Consider the following 16,937-nt stretch of genomic DNA (forward strand, 5'->3'; position numbering starts at 1 on the left):
AAGCAGTGGTTCTCACGTGATTCTATTTTGTCCGCTGGGTCTGTCCCGGCTTGTTGCACACACAGGCCACAGTGTAACCCTGTACGGGTCCCACAGCACCCTAGGGTGGGGGCAGCCTCACCCGAGGTCTTCTCCTGTTTTGCACCCTTCCAAACATGGCCCTTCCCTCCTGACACTTCTAGCCTCCTCACTTGAATTTTTGGAAAATAATTTGGTGGAAATATGTTGAGTATATACTCTAATTAGCAATAAAAATAAAACAAACAATGAAATGATTTGAGTCCAGTCAGCCCAGTTATTCACCTGCCCTCAGAGCCTCAGCTCAGATCCTGTGGCCACCACTGGGCGTGTTCCGTGGAGAGTTGTGCAGCACAACCAAAGCCCACAGTGGCTCAGAAAGAGAACTAAATGCAGTTCTAGGGAGAGTCGCTCTGAGGCCAATTGTGAAAGCCAGAGGAGAGCTCCTGAGTGTGTTCCCGCCCCTCTCCACCCCGGGCTGGGAGCACCCCTGTTCCCTTGTGACTGGTGAGGTGCAACCGTGCTGGCCTGTGTGGCCTGCTCAGCACCCGCTCCAGGGTTAGGCACACAGCAAGTACTTAACCAGCATGAGCCAAACAAAGGGATCTGAGGCACCAGGCCCAGTGCTTGACAGGTTAGTTGACCTCAGAGGGCCGACTCCACGACCCCACGTGGGTGCCCTGCCGGGTTCTGGGGCCCCGATCTGCCTCACCTTGCGGTAGGCTGGGCGGAAGCTGTGGGCCAGCCTGCGCAGGCTGCCCAGGTCCCGCTGGAAGCCGGCCAGCTCAGCACCTGATGCGTGGTAGGTCTCGCCCAGGGCCTGGCTGGCCCCTGCCTGCTTTTGCCAGAGTGCTGTCCGCAGCGACAGCAGCAGGTCACAGGTCAGCAGCTGGACCACCTGTGGGGTGAGCCATGAGGGAGGAGGCAGGTGACCAACTGATCACTGGGGCAGGGATCCCAGCCTTAACCAGGCCCTCCCCAGCTCGACACCTGGCAGTCCCGGGAGGAAAGGGGGGAGCCCCAAGTGGCGCGGCCTGGAAAGCACCCCACAGGAAGCAAAAGAACAGCTGAAGAGCAAACACCAGCTCATGGCCTCTAGTCCTTTCCACAGCCCCAGGCGGGAGATCTGTTCTCCCACTTGGTGGGCGAGGAAGCCCAGGCTCAGAGAGGGGCAGCAGCTCATGTAGGGGACACAAGTGGCAGGAATAAAACCCTCATGGGTCTGACAGGAAGGTGCAGGTTCCTCCCACCTCACGGGTGACCCCCAGGGCTGCCCTGGGGCTGAGATGCTCAAAAGGTGCCATGGCCCTGTCCTTCCAGTGGAACTGAAAAGCCTGAGGTAGCAGCATAGCCCAGAGATGGAGGAGTGGGGAGGGAGGCTGGCCTTAACAGAGGGCAGCTGAAGCCCGGCCCAAGTGGCCTGTGGGGTGGGGGAGACAGGAGCCCAAGGCAGAGCTGCTGAATGCTTGGGTTTAGAACCATTGACCTTCATCTGCCACGGTTTTCCCATCGACTGGCTACACAACCCTGACACAGGACCAAATCTCTCTGAGCCCGTTTCCTCAATCACAAAATGGGCATCACCGCGCTGCTGTGTGTGTCACATGAGAGTGCTGCGTGCAGGCACCATGCCCAGCCTCAGAAGCACTGGCCTCAGTCCACACTGGCGCCATGAGGCACGGATGCGGCTCGGTACCCACAGGGCTGCGCCACTGGCCTCGCTCCCAAGGGTCCCCAGCACCAGGGAGCCAAGAGCGCGTGAAGTGCTTCTTGAGATGGTGCACATGGTCTCCCCAGGCCATTCCTCTTCTTGCCCAGTCTGGCTTTCCCCTTCTCCAGGGTGTTGGACCTGGGGAGGTCCCAGTGCTGCCCCAAACCCCACCCCAGACCTGCCCTGGAACTGCACGTTGCCCTGGCCCTGGGCCACGGTTTTTTAGCTGTTGACAGCTTCAGGGGGACATGGATGAGGATGAGGCCTCTCTCCTCAAATAAAGGTGGCACCTTCAAGAGGACAGGTAGCAGCCTGGGGCTGGATTCTGCCCTCTGAGGGCAGCCAGCCTCCGTGGGGTCCCTTCTGCTAGGCCCATTCTCCCACACAGAGGAACCCCCGTCCCCAGGGTGCCTGTGGCCGCTCTCGTTCCTCACACTCAGCTGAGACAGTGTGGTCCTCTCGTGAAGACAGGCAGCACCGGAGACCAGCACAGTTAGGCCCAAAGCATGCTGTGGCTCCCTAACGAAACTTCGGTCTCAGGCCCTGTCGGCACACCGCCTGTACTGCCTGGGTTCACCCCAGGGTCTGGGGACACCCCAGGGTCTGGGGACACCAATGACCTCTAGCCAGAAGTGCCAGTCTGGCCACCTGGGACCAAACCTGGTGAAGGGCTGGGAGTCTGACCCTCAAGAATAAACCTCCTGCCTCCCCTTCTGGAGTGAACCCACCCTCCTGCCAGCGAAAAGACGATGCTTCGCTTTCAGCTGCAGGCACTCTTCCCCTCCCCTCTCCTGATGGCCGTGCCTTGTGACCCAACAGTGACAGCAGTGCCCCCTAACAAGGCATAGGTGGAGGTCTCTCGTGGGCCGGGCAGGCCTCTGTGATGCACTGTGGAAACATTGCACGGGTATCACCAGAACATGCAATGCAACTACAATGCACCACAGCCGCCCGCTCGAGGTGTGCAGCCGGCCATGGGGGAGCCCAGGGCACTCAGTCGGCTCAGGATGCGCACGCCAGGGGGCGAGGGCCCACTTCAAGGCTGCCCGCGAGGGCCTGGGGAGTTGTTCAAGCTTGCCTGGAGCAAATACAGAGCCCTGGCCAGCTAAGGTTCACCTGGGGCTGACCAAGCTGAGGGCCAGTGGGACCTGGGACTTGGGTAGAAACATGCTGGCCCCACGTACTGAAAGGGAGCCCACCTGGACCAACAGGCCGCATCCTGGGGAAGGGGGCTGCTCAAGGCGGGTCAGGTTGCTCTTACCCAGCAGAGCCAAGCACCTCCCCGAAGGACAGCCCCGAGGGAACAGATAAGCTCCCACTCACATGGTTGAGGGCAGGGTCACAGGTGGCCCCACTGACATTGAGGCTGCTCCACAGGTGGCCACTGGCCCTTTCACAGTGGCAGAAGGAACTCTGCTGCCCATCCACCTTCCCGGAGAGCGAGGCGTGCATGGCTCTGCAGGTGTGGAAGACGGCCTTCACCAGGGGGCTCCTGGGGGGTGAGAAGGAGGTAAGGCAGTGCGTGTCACCTAGACAGAATGTCACCCCCACATTGCCATGACACATGGATCTGTTAAACCAAATGCTGCCATAATGGTTCCAGGTCCCCAGCTCCAGATCTGAAATGCCAGCCCTGAGTGGGGTGGGCTCCCCAACCCTACAGCACTGTCCTCGTTCAAGGGATGTTGACAGTATTCACTTTCTAAGAAGGGAGTCTGATAATAAATGCATTAGACGCTGACTAGATAATGCCAGGCGGTGCAAGTGCCATGGAGGAAACTCATGCAAAGGAAGAGGGTGGCATTTTATAAAGGAAGGTCAAGGATGTCCTCTCGAAAGGTGACACTCGAGCAGAGACCTGAAGGAACTGGGGGAACGGGCACGTGGATTTCTAGGGAGGAGGGTTGTGGGCAGAGCAGCAGCACATGCAAAGGTCCGGAGTGCCTAACACACGTGAGAATGTCCAGGAGCCAGCGTGGCTGGAGTAGGAAACGAGGATAGTAGGGGGAGGGCAAGCTGCAGGGTCAGTTATGGCCACACAGGCCCTTCCCAGCCTGGCCATGGCCCTGTCTCCCCGTCTGCCTCTGACCCTGCTTCAGGTTCCAGGCCCTGAGCTCACGCCTCTCCCTTCCCCATTCCCTGCCTCTGCTGACATGGGTGCCTTTGCCTGGAATACCCTTTCTCACCATTTTCCACTTGTCTCTTGAGACTTGTTCCACCTGCTGGTCCACCTTTTCCTGTCCTGGCTGCTCTGTTTCCTGCCCTTCTGAGCCTCCTCTGGCTGTCCCGGGGTCAAGCCCTCTGCTCCCCCAACACTGACTCTTGGTTTATGAACCTCCTCCCCTCCCCAGGTGCTGTGTGAACTCTTGGGAGGCTGATCTGCCTCTGGCCCGGACCCCTCCCAGTGATGAGATGTGCTGGCAGCTTCACAAGAGCCAGTCGGCCTGGCAAAGGCAACAGCTCCCACAGGAGAGCAGGACGGGCCACTGTCTACTTGCTGATGGCCATAACCTGCCATCTTGTTCACTGCTGCCTCCCAGAGCCTAGAACACAGTAGGCACTAAGTATTCACTGAATGGATGAAATCATGTAAGGGGTGCAGGTGACCCCAGAATGTGACACGCGGCCGAGAGGAAGGGATCAGAGACCCGGGCTCAACCACCAGGGCCGCCACTGAGAAGCCACCTAAGGCAGTCATTCAAACAACCTGTGCCTCAGTTTCCTCATCTGTAGAGTAGCCAATAATATCACTTGCTGCTCCTGTGGTGACATGCAGTACTGGCCCCATTATTTGCACCTGCTAAGGGGCCATTCCCCCAGAAGCCAGGCGTTCGGCTCTCTTGAGAAACTTAGTCTCGTTTCACAGAGCAGACTGGGGAGAGAATGGGGAGGGCGGTCCCACAGCAGCATTATCCCTAAAGAGCAAAGGTCCCCAGAGTGGCTGAGTTCAGGTGGAAGAAAGGCCTGCTGAGGGTCTGGGCTGCACGCTACGGCTCTGTTTTTAGAAATGAGGTGACTTTAGACAATTTACTCACTGGGCCTGTTTCCTCAGATGCGTTAGCTGGGAGACCACACACATAGGGTGGGCACTCACTGGTCAGGATGCTTAAAAATGGGTTATTTAAATGAAATTGGAGTCAGACAGACCTTAGGAAACCTGCCTAGACCTGATTTTCTCAGCTCCCTCCTGCCCTCCTGGTTAAGGGTCTGGTTGACTGGAAATGCGACAGCCTTGGCTCTGAGGAAAGCCCTGGTGAGGCCTTTCTGCCTTGGAGCATTTTACAGTTTCTCTCAAATGGCAGATGATGTCAGGGACACTCAGGTCCAGTCAGAAGCAGCCAGGATGTCGCTGGCTGCCCATCACTACAGGCCACGTGCCCCCAAGAAGCAGGCATGAGCCCCCAGGGAGGAACGTCTAAAGCTCTCTGGCGATGCCTTGTGCTAAGGGCCTCCTCAGTGACAGGGCTGACGGCGGTGGAGAGGAAACTGGATACAAGGCTGGCACACGAGGGAAGGGTCCTCAGGCCCTCACAAGCTAGCACTGGCTGCGAGCCATCACCACACTGCCTGGCTCCACCATGAGCTTCTGAAGAGGCTGGGATCCAGCCTGTGGCTCTGCGGAGAAGGGGGGAGGCTCCGGAAGCAGCGCGGACAGCTGCCGGGGTGACACACACAGACGGACGTGCTTGCGGGGTTAGGTTCCTCTGCGGGGCCATGTTCCTGTGTCTCGCTTTCTCTCTCCATCTGTGTAGCCCCCGGGCTGCCAGACAGACCCTTCACCCTGACAGCCACCCAGACCTGCTCCTTCCACGAACCCGGACAAGCAGGCTCGGCACAGCCGCGTTTGGGATTCCCCTGGAGAGAAGCAAGTGGTCAAGGAGGGCTACGCACTCTGTCACCTCCAGGGCCTTGGGGACACGCTCTACTTCGGTTAAGTGAGCACGCACAGCCACGTCGTCTCCCTGGAGCCAGCTGATGGCCATGGTGATCGCCGATGTCCACCAGCGACAGACAACGTCTGGGCCTAGAGGCAAATAGAACCAAACACTGCTCCGGCACCCACCGAAACCAGAACCTGGCGCACTGGACCTGGTTCCTACGCACAGGGTGTCACCTCTCCCTCCTGGTGGCGGGCTGGGGCCTGTGGGCTGCCCCCGCCAACGTGATCCCGGTGGAGCATCGACCAGCACAACCTTAGAACGCACTTGGTATTTTGCATTAAGAGCCTTAAAAATGTTCACGCCCATTAACATAGTAATTCCATTTTTGGCAATCCATCACAAAGAAATGGGCCTAAATAGAGACAAAAGTTCAACGAAGACGTTCACCGTGGTGCTATTTTTAAGTAAAAAGCTGGAAGCAACCTCAGCTCCCCATAGTTGTAAAAAACGTTGTTTCCAAAATATTTGCAGTAACAGGCTCATGTTAGAATCTTTTTAGTTTTTCCTCTCTGAGGCTCAGTGAATGGACATATAAAAGGCCAAACAGCACATTCTTTTCTGAACTCTGAAATAAAGGCAGGCCATGAGGTCAGTGGTCACGACAGGGCAGCTGCTTCTCTGGGATCCTTCCCCTCGTCGGGAGAGGGGCCAGAAGGGAGCTCGACACCCCTCCCTCGGCAACCTTAGAAGCCCGGGAGGTGGCAGCTCATGTGCCATCACCCTGATGGCACTTCAGAGACAGAAGCAAAGAATGTCCCAGAGCCAATTCAGCCGGCGGGCTATGCTGTGTCACCCAAGGCAATGGGCAGCTGGAGCAGCAGAGACGCCAGATGAAAGGCCTCTTCAGTAGAGAGGGTCAGACACAAGAGCAGCCCGGAACCACTGTGTACTAAAGCTGAGTCCCCAGCAAGCCCCGCTGCCCGGGCCACTTGCTGCCCATTCCAGGCATCTGGGAGAATTCCTGACCTGGCCCCCCAGCCAGGGCCCAGGGAGGACAGATATTCGCTCACCATCTCTCTTTTAGGAGAATCATTATTTCCTACCCCCAAAATGCTGCCCAGCAGCGGGGAGCTGGTGGGTCAGGGCTACACGGGGGCTGTAGATACACACCTTAGGTACAGAGAAGATTCTAGAATGTACATGCATAACCCTGAACCCCTGGGACAAAGGGGCTGTGAGGGCCTGAATCAAGCAACCTGAGCCTGTGGCGCCCCCGGCGAGATGCTTACCAAGTGCTGACTTGAGCACGGAGCTGCTGGAGAAAGGTGGGGTCACAATCCCCACAGAGTCCACAAAGGAATTCAGCAATTTCAGGTACTCCAGAGCACTGGAGAATTCACTAGAAAGAAAAGAAAGGGTCTCACATACATCAAAATGTACACAAGGACCACACGCACGGCCTGGCTGTTCTCCAGTTCGAAGACTCAGGGCACATTTTGGCCCCTTCTCCCACACTATGCCAGGCACACCCTGAGCTCTCCCCCTGCACCCCCCACCCCCTTCACACTCTCCTCAGGCCTTCCTGACACTCTTCCCTCTGCTGGGAGAGCCAGCTTTTCTCTTTCATCCCTCACCCTTCAAGACCCAATTCAACTGTCATCTCCTCCTGGAAGTTGTCTGATCTCCCAGGCAGATCTGCCCTCCCCTCTTCACTCAGGTGCACTCCAGTCAGGACCTGGGCCTTGAACGAGAGTGACACTGGCATCTGTCTGCCTCTCAGGTCTTCCTCTGTGAAGGAAAGACTGTGCTCACACTAAGAATAAGAATCGCCTGACACTCAGTACTGGTCTGGGTCCCCAGGATGTCTGGGCAGAGGTGTCTGCTTTCTGCCACACCCTCCACGCTCCATTCCCCCCTTCAGCGGGCCGCCCCTCCCACCCGCAGAGCAAACGACTCAAATCCCTGACGTGCTGCAAGAATGGACTCCACTTGGTGAAGGGTGGGTAAAAAGGAGAAAAGCGGGGAACATGACATACTTGGTCTGGGAGTAAAGGGCAAAGAGGCCACGTCAGCGTTCATAAAGGGCTCTCGTGGGGCTGCCAGGCTCGAGAAATAAATGCGAAGAATCACTGGGTTTCCCTGCAGACCCCACACTAGGCACTGTTCCCTGGGCTTCCCGGGCAGATGGCCCAAGGCAGGGGCCCATCCTGGGGTCGTTACCAGCTCTCTTCTTCCTGGTCTCCGGCTTTCTTCTTGGCCTGAGGTTTCACCAAGGACTCCACAGCTCGCTCCAGCAGGTTCTTGCAGAAGGCCTGGTGCACCTGGGCGATGGGGTCCGCTGGAGAAGAGCAAGGCCCGGAGGCGGGGTGAGTGGGTCTCCCTCAGGAGCTCATTTTGTCCCACAGAGAAAACAGTGGGTGGGAGGGGTGCCCAAGGAACCTGTCCCCTCGGAATGGGCTCAAACCTCCTTCTCAAACCCCGAACTTCTTGTTAACATGGTCAGAAAGTGGGGGTGTGGTGGGAAGGTGGTCAAGTCCGATGCTACGCGGCCCTGGACTAGCGCCGGTGGGGGTGGGTGAGGGGTGCCGTGTCTCTTGGCACAATACTCACTTCTTCCATTCAGGGTTGGGAGCTGGAAGATGGTGGCCACAAGCCTTGTCAGAAAACAGAAGATGGGAAGGTGGATGCTTCCCCAAGTCTCAGGGGCCACCTCTTGTGGCTCAGGAGGACAGCCAGCAGAGACAAGGACCCAGCTGCTGCCTGACATGATTAGGAAGACCCTGCTCCTGCTTACCACAGCCTTCTCATGGGACACGTGGCCAGCGACAGTCTGGCTGAACTGATTAAATGATGCTTGTGACAGCTGACTGTCACGGACAATTTCCCCTATTGGCAGGCCCAGAGCAGGGCGTCACCAGCCCCTTCCTCCCCTGACACGCCACAGAAGTGTGGGTTTCAATTTGACAAGGATGGAGAAGCAGGATGCTTATGAACATTCTGGAGACAAGAGCCTGCAAGAGGTGAGAGCCAGGGGCAGTCCATGACAGAGACCTCCCCCTACAAAGGGTCTGACACACACCCCTGTACCTACAGAACACGCCTGACTCTCCCCAGACCCCCAGCTCAGAGAGGAAAAGTGCAGAAAGCCACTGGCTGCTCGAGTCTGAGTCAACCCGACCAGGCTCTCCCGCTCCGAGACTGGGCGAGTCGACTCCAATCACTGTCAAACACCAGCGACAGAGAGCCGGCATCTCCTCCCGATGCCTGGAGCCCTGTCCCCGCCACCACTCTGAGCACTTGATGACCGTCTGTCGCCTGTTGTTCCCTAACTGCTCCGTCTATGTCTGTCTGCTTTCCAGTGGGAGCGGGAGAGTGGAGCCAGCAAATTGCAACTCCACACATCTTCTGAGTCTCCAAAGCGCCCAGAACAAGGGCAAGATTACAGCTGGTGCTCAGTCACAATTTAGTAACGTGTGGCAGTGTGACTGGTGTCAGGACCATGGGGCTGGAATGTCAGAGACAGGCGAGCTGCAAACCCGGCTTAGCTGCTGACCAGGCCCGTGACCTCCCTGAGCTTCAGGGAGAGCAAGACTGAGGCAGCCCGTGTCTCCACGTGTCCGCAGCACAGGGCCTGCAGTACCGGCGGCTCTCATGGCTGCGAAGGTGTCCTCACCTGGGTTCCTCTGGGCACAGTACAGACTCTCCTTGGCAGCTGACTTCACCGACCAGCTCCGCTCCATGAAGAACTTCTGGCCCAGTGGGTGGCAGAGCCAGCGCAACGAGTCGGGAACAGCGCTGCGCTCGGGGCCACACAGGCTCTGGGCTCGACTGAGGAAGTAGCTCTGTGGAAGGACAAGGACCACGGTGACGCCAGGGTGGCAGGATGCTGGCTACAGCCTCCTGAGGCCATCAGAAAGCACCACCATGGTGGAGGCGGGCTGGGGCCCTCACTTACCTGGAAGTAAATGTCACCACTGAATCCAGGGCCTGCCAGGCTCAGTGACCAGGTACAAGCCCCAGCAGGAGGGGCAGTGGGGCCTCAAGGCACTCATGGAGGCCCTGCTGCATCTTGTCCTGCTGGGTTGGCCTAACTGATGGGGACCTTGTTTTGGCCAGGCTAGTATTCAACCTGCAGAGCTAAGGGAGGCTCTCACAGGCCCCCACCCCTGCCAATGCAGCGGCACCCCAGCCAGCAGCCCCCTGGATCCTGGGACATATTCTCATCTGTCATTTTAATTACATATCTTTTAGAGTATTTTTAGGCAAAACTGTATTCTGTTTTGACTAATTTTCATCTCCTTTACCTTTGAGTGTAAGTTCAGGACAGGCACACAGCAGGTGTTAGTGTTATTTACTATCACTCTCACGCTAGAAAGCACTAGAGTAAAAGGGCATCCCTGAGGCTGGTCCAGGACCCGTGCCCGATGCCCTTCCCTCCAAGGCTGGCCCTGCGCGGGCTTCGTCCAGCCCCCTAAAGAGACCCCCAGGCCATCCCTGGACAAGCTCCTGACGTGAACACTGGCCTAGCGAGGAAGACTCCCAGTCTCCCGGGCCCCTCTTCCGCCCACAGGGTAACATTGCGCCAGGGCCCCAGGAGGAAGAATTGCAGGGACAATGCTGCCTATCCATGTTTTCAGGAATTGTGCCATTTTTTGAGTAAGGATATCTTTACTCTAAAACCCATGATTTCCAACACATAACCCCCGCCCCGATACAGGCCAATCTGAGTGAGACGCTCAGCCAAGAAGGATGGAGGGAGACAGAAGCACTAGATACAGGAGCTCAGGATGCCCTGAGAAGGGGCCGCTGGGCCAGGCAGTGGGCCTCAGCCTTCACACTTCAGCCCTTGCCTCCACAGGGAGGGCAGCTGCCCTCTTGTCTGGTTCCGTCTGACGGTTCTGACCTTTACTGGGCTGTAAGTAGCCATCAGCTAACGCAATGGCTTCACAAGACCTGAATGCCAGGGTCAGAAACAGCACTGCCAAAGCGCCACCCGAGCAACATGGACCAAGAAGACTGCCTCTCTTGGGGGAATCTGGAGACTAGTGCCTGAATCCAAAAGAGAAGAACCCAGGTGGACTGCTCTGTAGCCACACCCTAACGTTATCAGAGCATTTACAGGACCAGGTGGGGCGCGTTTCACTTAAACCTCTAATCACAGGGCTGGCAGCACTAATTGGCTTTCCTCCCCTTTGCTGACCCCCCATACTTAAAAAAGGGGACTGGAGAGCGAACAGAGAGAATCCTATGACTTCTCCTGACTCTCAACAAAGCCTTCACAGAATGTGAGCTTGTAACTGCACGGTCAGAGCTCAGCAGCTGAGGAGCTTGCAGGGGATGGAGGTTGGGGGTGGGGTGGTGGCAATTCCAGGCCCTCTGAAGTCTGAGAACCGGCTAACAGTCACCCCCAACTCTCTCCTGAGAGCAACACGCCTGGTAAGCAAGAGAACTTGAGGTCAGCTCCAGGCAAAACCGAGGGCCACAGGTCCCTAAGAAGGGCCCAAATGTCACCAACAGAAGCAGAAACAAAGCTGGGTTTGGTGATACTGCAAGAGGAATCCAGAGAAGCCATTTAGAAAATCATTAAGTTAAAATATGTTTTTTTAAATAGACTTTTTTTGGGGAGGTGATTAGGTAAATTTATTTTAACAGAGGTACTGGGGATTGAACCCAGGACCTCGTGCATGTTAAGCAAGAGCTCTACCACTGAGCTATACCCTTCCCCACTAAGACACATTTTTAAGCTTAATTCTTAGAAAAGAAAAACCTTGGTTATAATACATCTCAGTGGGTGGGGGAGCTTGAGTTTAGTGGTCTGAATTAATAAGAAATTTAAATCCTAGCATAGTCACCCACAGGATGGCTTCTAGAAGGGAAATGAGAAAATAACTTCCGTTGCTCTTTTAATTTTCTTGGCATTATCACCCTATGATCATTTTTGTAAATTTCATAGACACCAGAATTCACTTGAGCTGGGGCCTAGGAGCCGCCTTCCTGATAACTCACCTGCTAACTGCTGAACTGAGCAGCTGTGGCAGGAGACTCAGAACTGTCTGATCCCGAGGGCCACCCTGTACCCCTGGGCCGGTTCCAACTCCAGGTTAAGTCCTCCCATGCCAGTCTGACCCTGTGGTTCTCAAACTGTCTTCCAAGGCACCCCAAAGCACCACAGTGAACTCCCAAGGGTACCACTGGATGTTACATTTTGGGAAATACAGCATTGCTCAGCATGAGTCAGACACCACACAAACTGCACACTGAGAATGAACGCCATCTAGCAGTGCTGTTCATGATCATCACAACCAGGAAGCAACTCAAAGGTTCACTTATAAGCATCAAGTCATTCAGTGGAATACATAAAGCAAGGAGAGGGGCAACCTGTAACTACATGCAACAGCCTTATGAACCTTACACGACACTGAGTGCAAGTGGCCAGGCATACACAGACGTGCTGTACGACTCTCCTTATGTAAAGTTTACTGCGGCAAAACATCAGAGGTCATCGGGAGGCTGAATATACCGGCTGGAGGGCTTGAGGGGAGGGGCAGTGTATCGACTGCAAGGGGGCCCAAGGGAGGCTTCTGGGGTCTTGGTCATTTCTTGATCTGTCTGGTGGTTATAAGGGTGTGTTTATTTTGTAAAGTCACCGACCTGTGTATTTATAGTTTGTGTACTTTTCTACATGTATATTGTGCTTCAATAAAAAGTTTACAGGAACAACAAACAGCAGATAGATTAAACTACGGTGACAGAATTGAGAATAATGGTTACCTCTGTGGGGGAGAGCGTGGGTGAAGGCCTGGGAAGGCTTCCGGCGGACAGTGGGAGCGTTCTACTTCTGGATCTGGGTGGTTGTTACGTGGGAAAGTTCACTTTGTGAAAATTCATCAAGCTGTTAAAATGTGTGCGTTTTTCTCTATGTATGTTGTATTTTGATCTAATTAATGCCTTCAAAATACTTTTTAGGGGCAGAAAAGTGACAGATGTGATGACACTGGCGCAGAGCAGTAGGACAAACAAACGGAACACGGGAGCAGCCTGACCAACGCCTCCTGCTCTCAGCCTGGACTCACTTTGCCCAGAAAGCACACCTTGACTACCCTTAAGGGGTCAGGAGCCCCATCCTCATGCTCATCCTACTGCCCCGAAGGCCCGGTCCTTGTCCGGATTCCCTGCCCGACTCCGTGCTCCCCCTGGGCAGGGCAAATGTCCTGCTCACCGCTTCATTTCCTCTGGGAAGTGCCTGACCCAGCACAGGGACTCAGTAATATCTGCTGAATGAACGTCTTATCCAGGGTTTCAGAAACAGGGCTGAGACACAGAAAGTACACTGGGCTCTACCCTGGCCTTTGTCACCCAGATTATGGTGACACACTTCAAGAAACATTATCAGTGTCACCACAGGGCATGTAATTGCTCATTCTCAGCTCTCAGTGCTAAGAAGGAAACGAACGGGGAGATGTGGTCATTCTACTCTGAACACAGCTGATGTATTCGGCAGCCTACCCAAAGCAGGCGCTGAACAGAACATGCCTGTGTCTGCTGGAGTAAAAGAGAGCCTGAGGTCAGCAGATGCTGTGAACTAGTTGGTAACAAGGACTGAATTACCCAACCGTGAGCTCCTGAGGCTGGCCCTGGGCCAGGAACACTGGAGGCACCTGTAACCCCAGTTCCCACCCAGGGTGGTCTGACCTGAGCTCCTTGCAAGACATACACTGTTTTCCATTTCTGGGCCCACAGTGCCACGATCAACACAAGGTACAAAATAAAATACCTTTGGAGTGAATAAAAGAAGGAGACACAACCCGAAGATTCCAAGAAGAGTCACATATTAACTCCTGAGTACAGCTCACTCTGTACCACTGACTCCATCTTCTTACGCCAAGGGCACTAGAATACCTTGCTTATGCTTGTAAGGGCCATAAGGGAGGAATTTCAGTCTGTTTTGTTCACTCCCGTAAGTATTTGTGGCATGAAGGTCTACCCCTCCAGGTGGTCAGCCCCCAAGGGCAAGGCCCACATCAGTTTTTGCATCATGGATCAAGCTGGCTGGGAAGGGCACCCAGTGAAGGTTCACAGAGGGAACTGAGGACACTCACCGCCAGGAAGCCCAGCCGGCCTCCGCACCGCGTCTGCAGCCCCATGGCGGCGGTGAGGTGGATCTCAACCAGCGTGCTTGGCGGGATCTTCTCCTCGGCACACTCGGCCAGGTTCACAGCGCACAGAGCCATGTGTACATCGGAACAGGCGGATCCCGCAGGAAGCTTGCCTGTGGTGGCAGAAGTGGACAACTAACGCTGACAGATTCCCTCAACCCAAGCTTCTTCCTGCTTTCTTGAGCACAATCAGAGCAACAGCAGAACTGCAGAAGAAAGTATGTGAACTCTGTGACCTGACAGTCCCAGACAGGGTGCCAGGCTCTGCGATGTAGTAGCTGTGTGCTCCTTTATACCTCACAGGTTGTTAGGGACAAAAGAAAATGCACATCAAGCCCCTGGCAAATAGCCCCAGCCCTGTGCACATGGGGGTGGTTATCACTGCAGGTCAATGGACATGACTCAGAGGCGCGCACTGCAACATTTTCCAAAATGGTGTCAACAGCATGGCCACATCCTGCTAATACAGTTTATCGTCACAAGAGAGGAACTAACAGAAAAAAACTGATGTGAATTTATTTTCATTCAACAAGACCCCACAATATATAAGCACAGACCCTTTTGAGGGAGGGAAGTAACAAAACTGAGTGATGTCGGCCGGACACATGTTGGGTGAGGGGGTGAAGGCCCAGAGAGGCCTCACCATCTGTGAGGGCTGCACAGCTCACCTCTGGTGACCTGAAGTCAGGGGCCAAAGTGCCCTTGCTCAGGAACGGCGGCCCATCGAGCCTCTGAGGCTTTCACACTGCTGCTTGCTTTGGTCCTCACTACAGGGCCGGGAGGTGGCCAGGGCACCCTCCCTCACTCTGCTGATGGGCAGTCCCCTCACTCTGCTGGAGGGCGGAGACTGAGCCTATGGATGGCTCCATGTCATAGGTCCAGAAGGAGGCCCAGCCAGGCCTCCCGCTCCTTGCCCCCCAGCCTCTGGTCTTTTGTCAACCCCCAGATCTCATTCTGCACAGATGTTAGGTGTCAGTTTCCCTCGGAAGCACCACCGAGCTTTCTCCTTTAGTGGGAGGGAGGGCAGGGTGGGGACCATGTTGTAGTCACCTCTGTCCTCTCAGTGCCTTGCTCAGGGCCAGGCCCACACAGTGCCCAGTGAACGGGGGGGAAGGGTGATGTGAACCACCCCAGCTGAAATTCTCCTGAACCTGAAGCAGCCTCCTGATCAGAGACCAGGGATGGAGCTTGTTTACCCTCCACAGACACACTGATGGGACAGGGAAGCAGGGAGATCTGCAGGCAGGGCCCCTCTGCTGGAACTCTACCAAGACCCCACGTGTTCAATCCCCACAGCTGGCCCCAGTGTCTCTTCTCCCATCCGCTCCTCCACCCCTGGGGCCTGGTACTGCCCCACCTCTGATCTCAAGGTCCCTCAGCCTCCAGGGCCTTCTGTCACCTTCTGGTTACATCGTCCCACTGCTGCTTTCTGGTCCTCATCTTACCAGCCTCTTTTCTCAAATCCTCTCTGACTTTGCTCCCCCTACACCAAGCCTCTTGTCTTCTCCTGACCCTCCATCTGCTCCCCCTCAGGCAGCCTCCCCCTGACTGCCTGTCCTTGGCCTGCCCTTTCTGTGAGGGTCTTCTTCTGGATGCCCTCAAGGGGCCCTTTCACCATAAGCCTCTCATCAGCTCCCCTAGTCTTCATTCTCTCCTGCAGGCCAAACCCAGCTCCTTTCCTTGGACTACAGATCCAGCAGGGCCCCCCGCCACTGAATATTTCCCGTCGGTGTCTCACGGGCAAGTGTCCCAAGTGGAACTTCTCACCTCCTCCCTGGAAAACTGCTCTTCCTCCTGTTCTCCTCACCTTTGTTGGTGGTGACACTTGTTCACCCAAACTCTCGAGCAAGAAACCAGGGAACCATCTTACTGGCTCCTTTCCTCACCCTTCACATCCAATGAGTCCCCAGGCCCTGTCGGTCCCACCTTCTGTCTGCCTACCCTCTTGGCACCTGCCTTAGCTCCTACCTGGCCTCCCTGAAGCTAAGTCTCAGTCCTCTCGATCCACTCTGCCTGCCGTCAGGGTGAACCTTCTCAACCTCAGAAGCACGGATCTGATGACGTCCTCTCCACCATGCTGCCTCCATCACTCTCCCCGTGCGCAGCCCACTTGAGGACTACTGACGTCTTAAGAGTCACCCAGGTGGGGCTCCTCCTGCAGAACATCCCTCTGCCTGGAAGGCACATTCGCTTCTGCAGAGCTGGTGAACGCTACTCATCCTTCCATGCCAAGCCAGGACTTTCCAGAAAGCCCTTTCTGAAGCCCTCCCCAACAAGGACCCCTTCCCTCCCAACTGAGACTCAATCCTTCTGCTACCTCTGCCTCGCTGAACTGTAATTCACTTGCTGATCTGTCTGCTTCTCTATTGGAGCAGGAGTTTGTTGAAGGAAATAAACAATCATATTTCATTGAATCTAAGATGCCATCAATTTTAAGTTTCACCATTAATTTAAGTACCACCAAGGGAGAAACACTGCCAACTCAACCATGACATTCATTGTGTAGAAGACACAGCCAAGTGCAGAGATGTTAACATGAAAAAATGTATGTCTTAAATTGACGGACTACAGAAATGAATCATCTTTACAGCCATGGCTGTGGGTGGAAGGTTTGTCTACCCATCCTAAAAGAGCAGTGTAAAGCAGACCTCTTTCAACTGGAGCAGTAAATTAGCGAAGCAAGCCCGGGTGGAGACATGGCACGAGACACTTGGAGGCAACCCAGGCAGTGGTGGCCACCCCTCACCTGTGATGTGCAGCTGGTGCAGCCTGTGATAGGCCAGGGCTGCATCCCGGGCGCTGGTCTTCGCTTCATCCTCGAAGCCTGCCGCGGTGGCCGGGGTGGCCCGCCGATGCTGGAAGACCTTCTTGAGCAGCCAGCGCACCAGACGCAGCTTCTGCAGGCTGTAGCGGATCACGTTCCAGGAGAGGCTGCAGGCCAGGTCCAGGCGGGAGGTGGGCAGGGCCCGGCCCAGCACTGACAGGCAGGTCTGCAGGTTGGCAGCGGCAGCCGCAAAATCCCCCTGGCAAGTGGCAAGAAGGTGTAATATTCGCTTGCCTTGCTGTGGCCTTTTTGTTTTGCTTCAATACAAACTCTTACTTTCTCTTCACCCCTCCAGGTTATCAGACTATAATACATGCTCACTGAAGAAAATCTGGGAAAATGCAGAA

The 16,937-nt window shown here is 55.5% G+C and overlaps 1 protein-coding gene and 1 non-coding gene across 2 annotated transcripts in view; both read right to left on the minus strand.

Moving 5' to 3' along the window:
• The window catches only part of SREBF2 (sterol regulatory element binding transcription factor 2), a 54,541-nt gene that overhangs the window by 3,221 nt on the left and 34,383 nt on the right, over positions 1-16,937 (minus strand). Inside the window, exons 10-17 of the mRNA XM_031463348.2 lie at positions 16,513-16,789; positions 13,710-13,879; positions 9,284-9,452; positions 7,831-7,948; positions 6,900-7,009; positions 5,621-5,753; positions 3,053-3,221; positions 731-916 (exon numbers count right to left, since the gene is read on the minus strand). Coding sequence (XP_031319208.2) covers positions 731-916; positions 3,053-3,221; positions 5,621-5,753; positions 6,900-7,009; positions 7,831-7,948; positions 9,284-9,452; positions 13,710-13,879; positions 16,513-16,789 — 1,332 coding nt within the window. The remainder of the gene's footprint in view (positions 1-730; positions 917-3,052; positions 3,222-5,620; positions 5,754-6,899; positions 7,010-7,830; positions 7,949-9,283; positions 9,453-13,709; positions 13,880-16,512; positions 16,790-16,937) is intronic.
• On the minus strand, positions 11,260-11,333 carry TRNAV-AAC (transfer RNA valine (anticodon AAC)). The gene has a single exon. It is a non-coding gene; the product is annotated as a tRNA-Val (tRNA).

This window comes from Camelus dromedarius, chromosome 11 (assembly GCF_036321535.1).
Source record: "Camelus dromedarius isolate mCamDro1 chromosome 11, mCamDro1.pat, whole genome shotgun sequence".
Lineage (NCBI taxonomy): Eukaryota > Metazoa > Chordata > Mammalia > Artiodactyla > Camelidae > Camelus > Camelus dromedarius.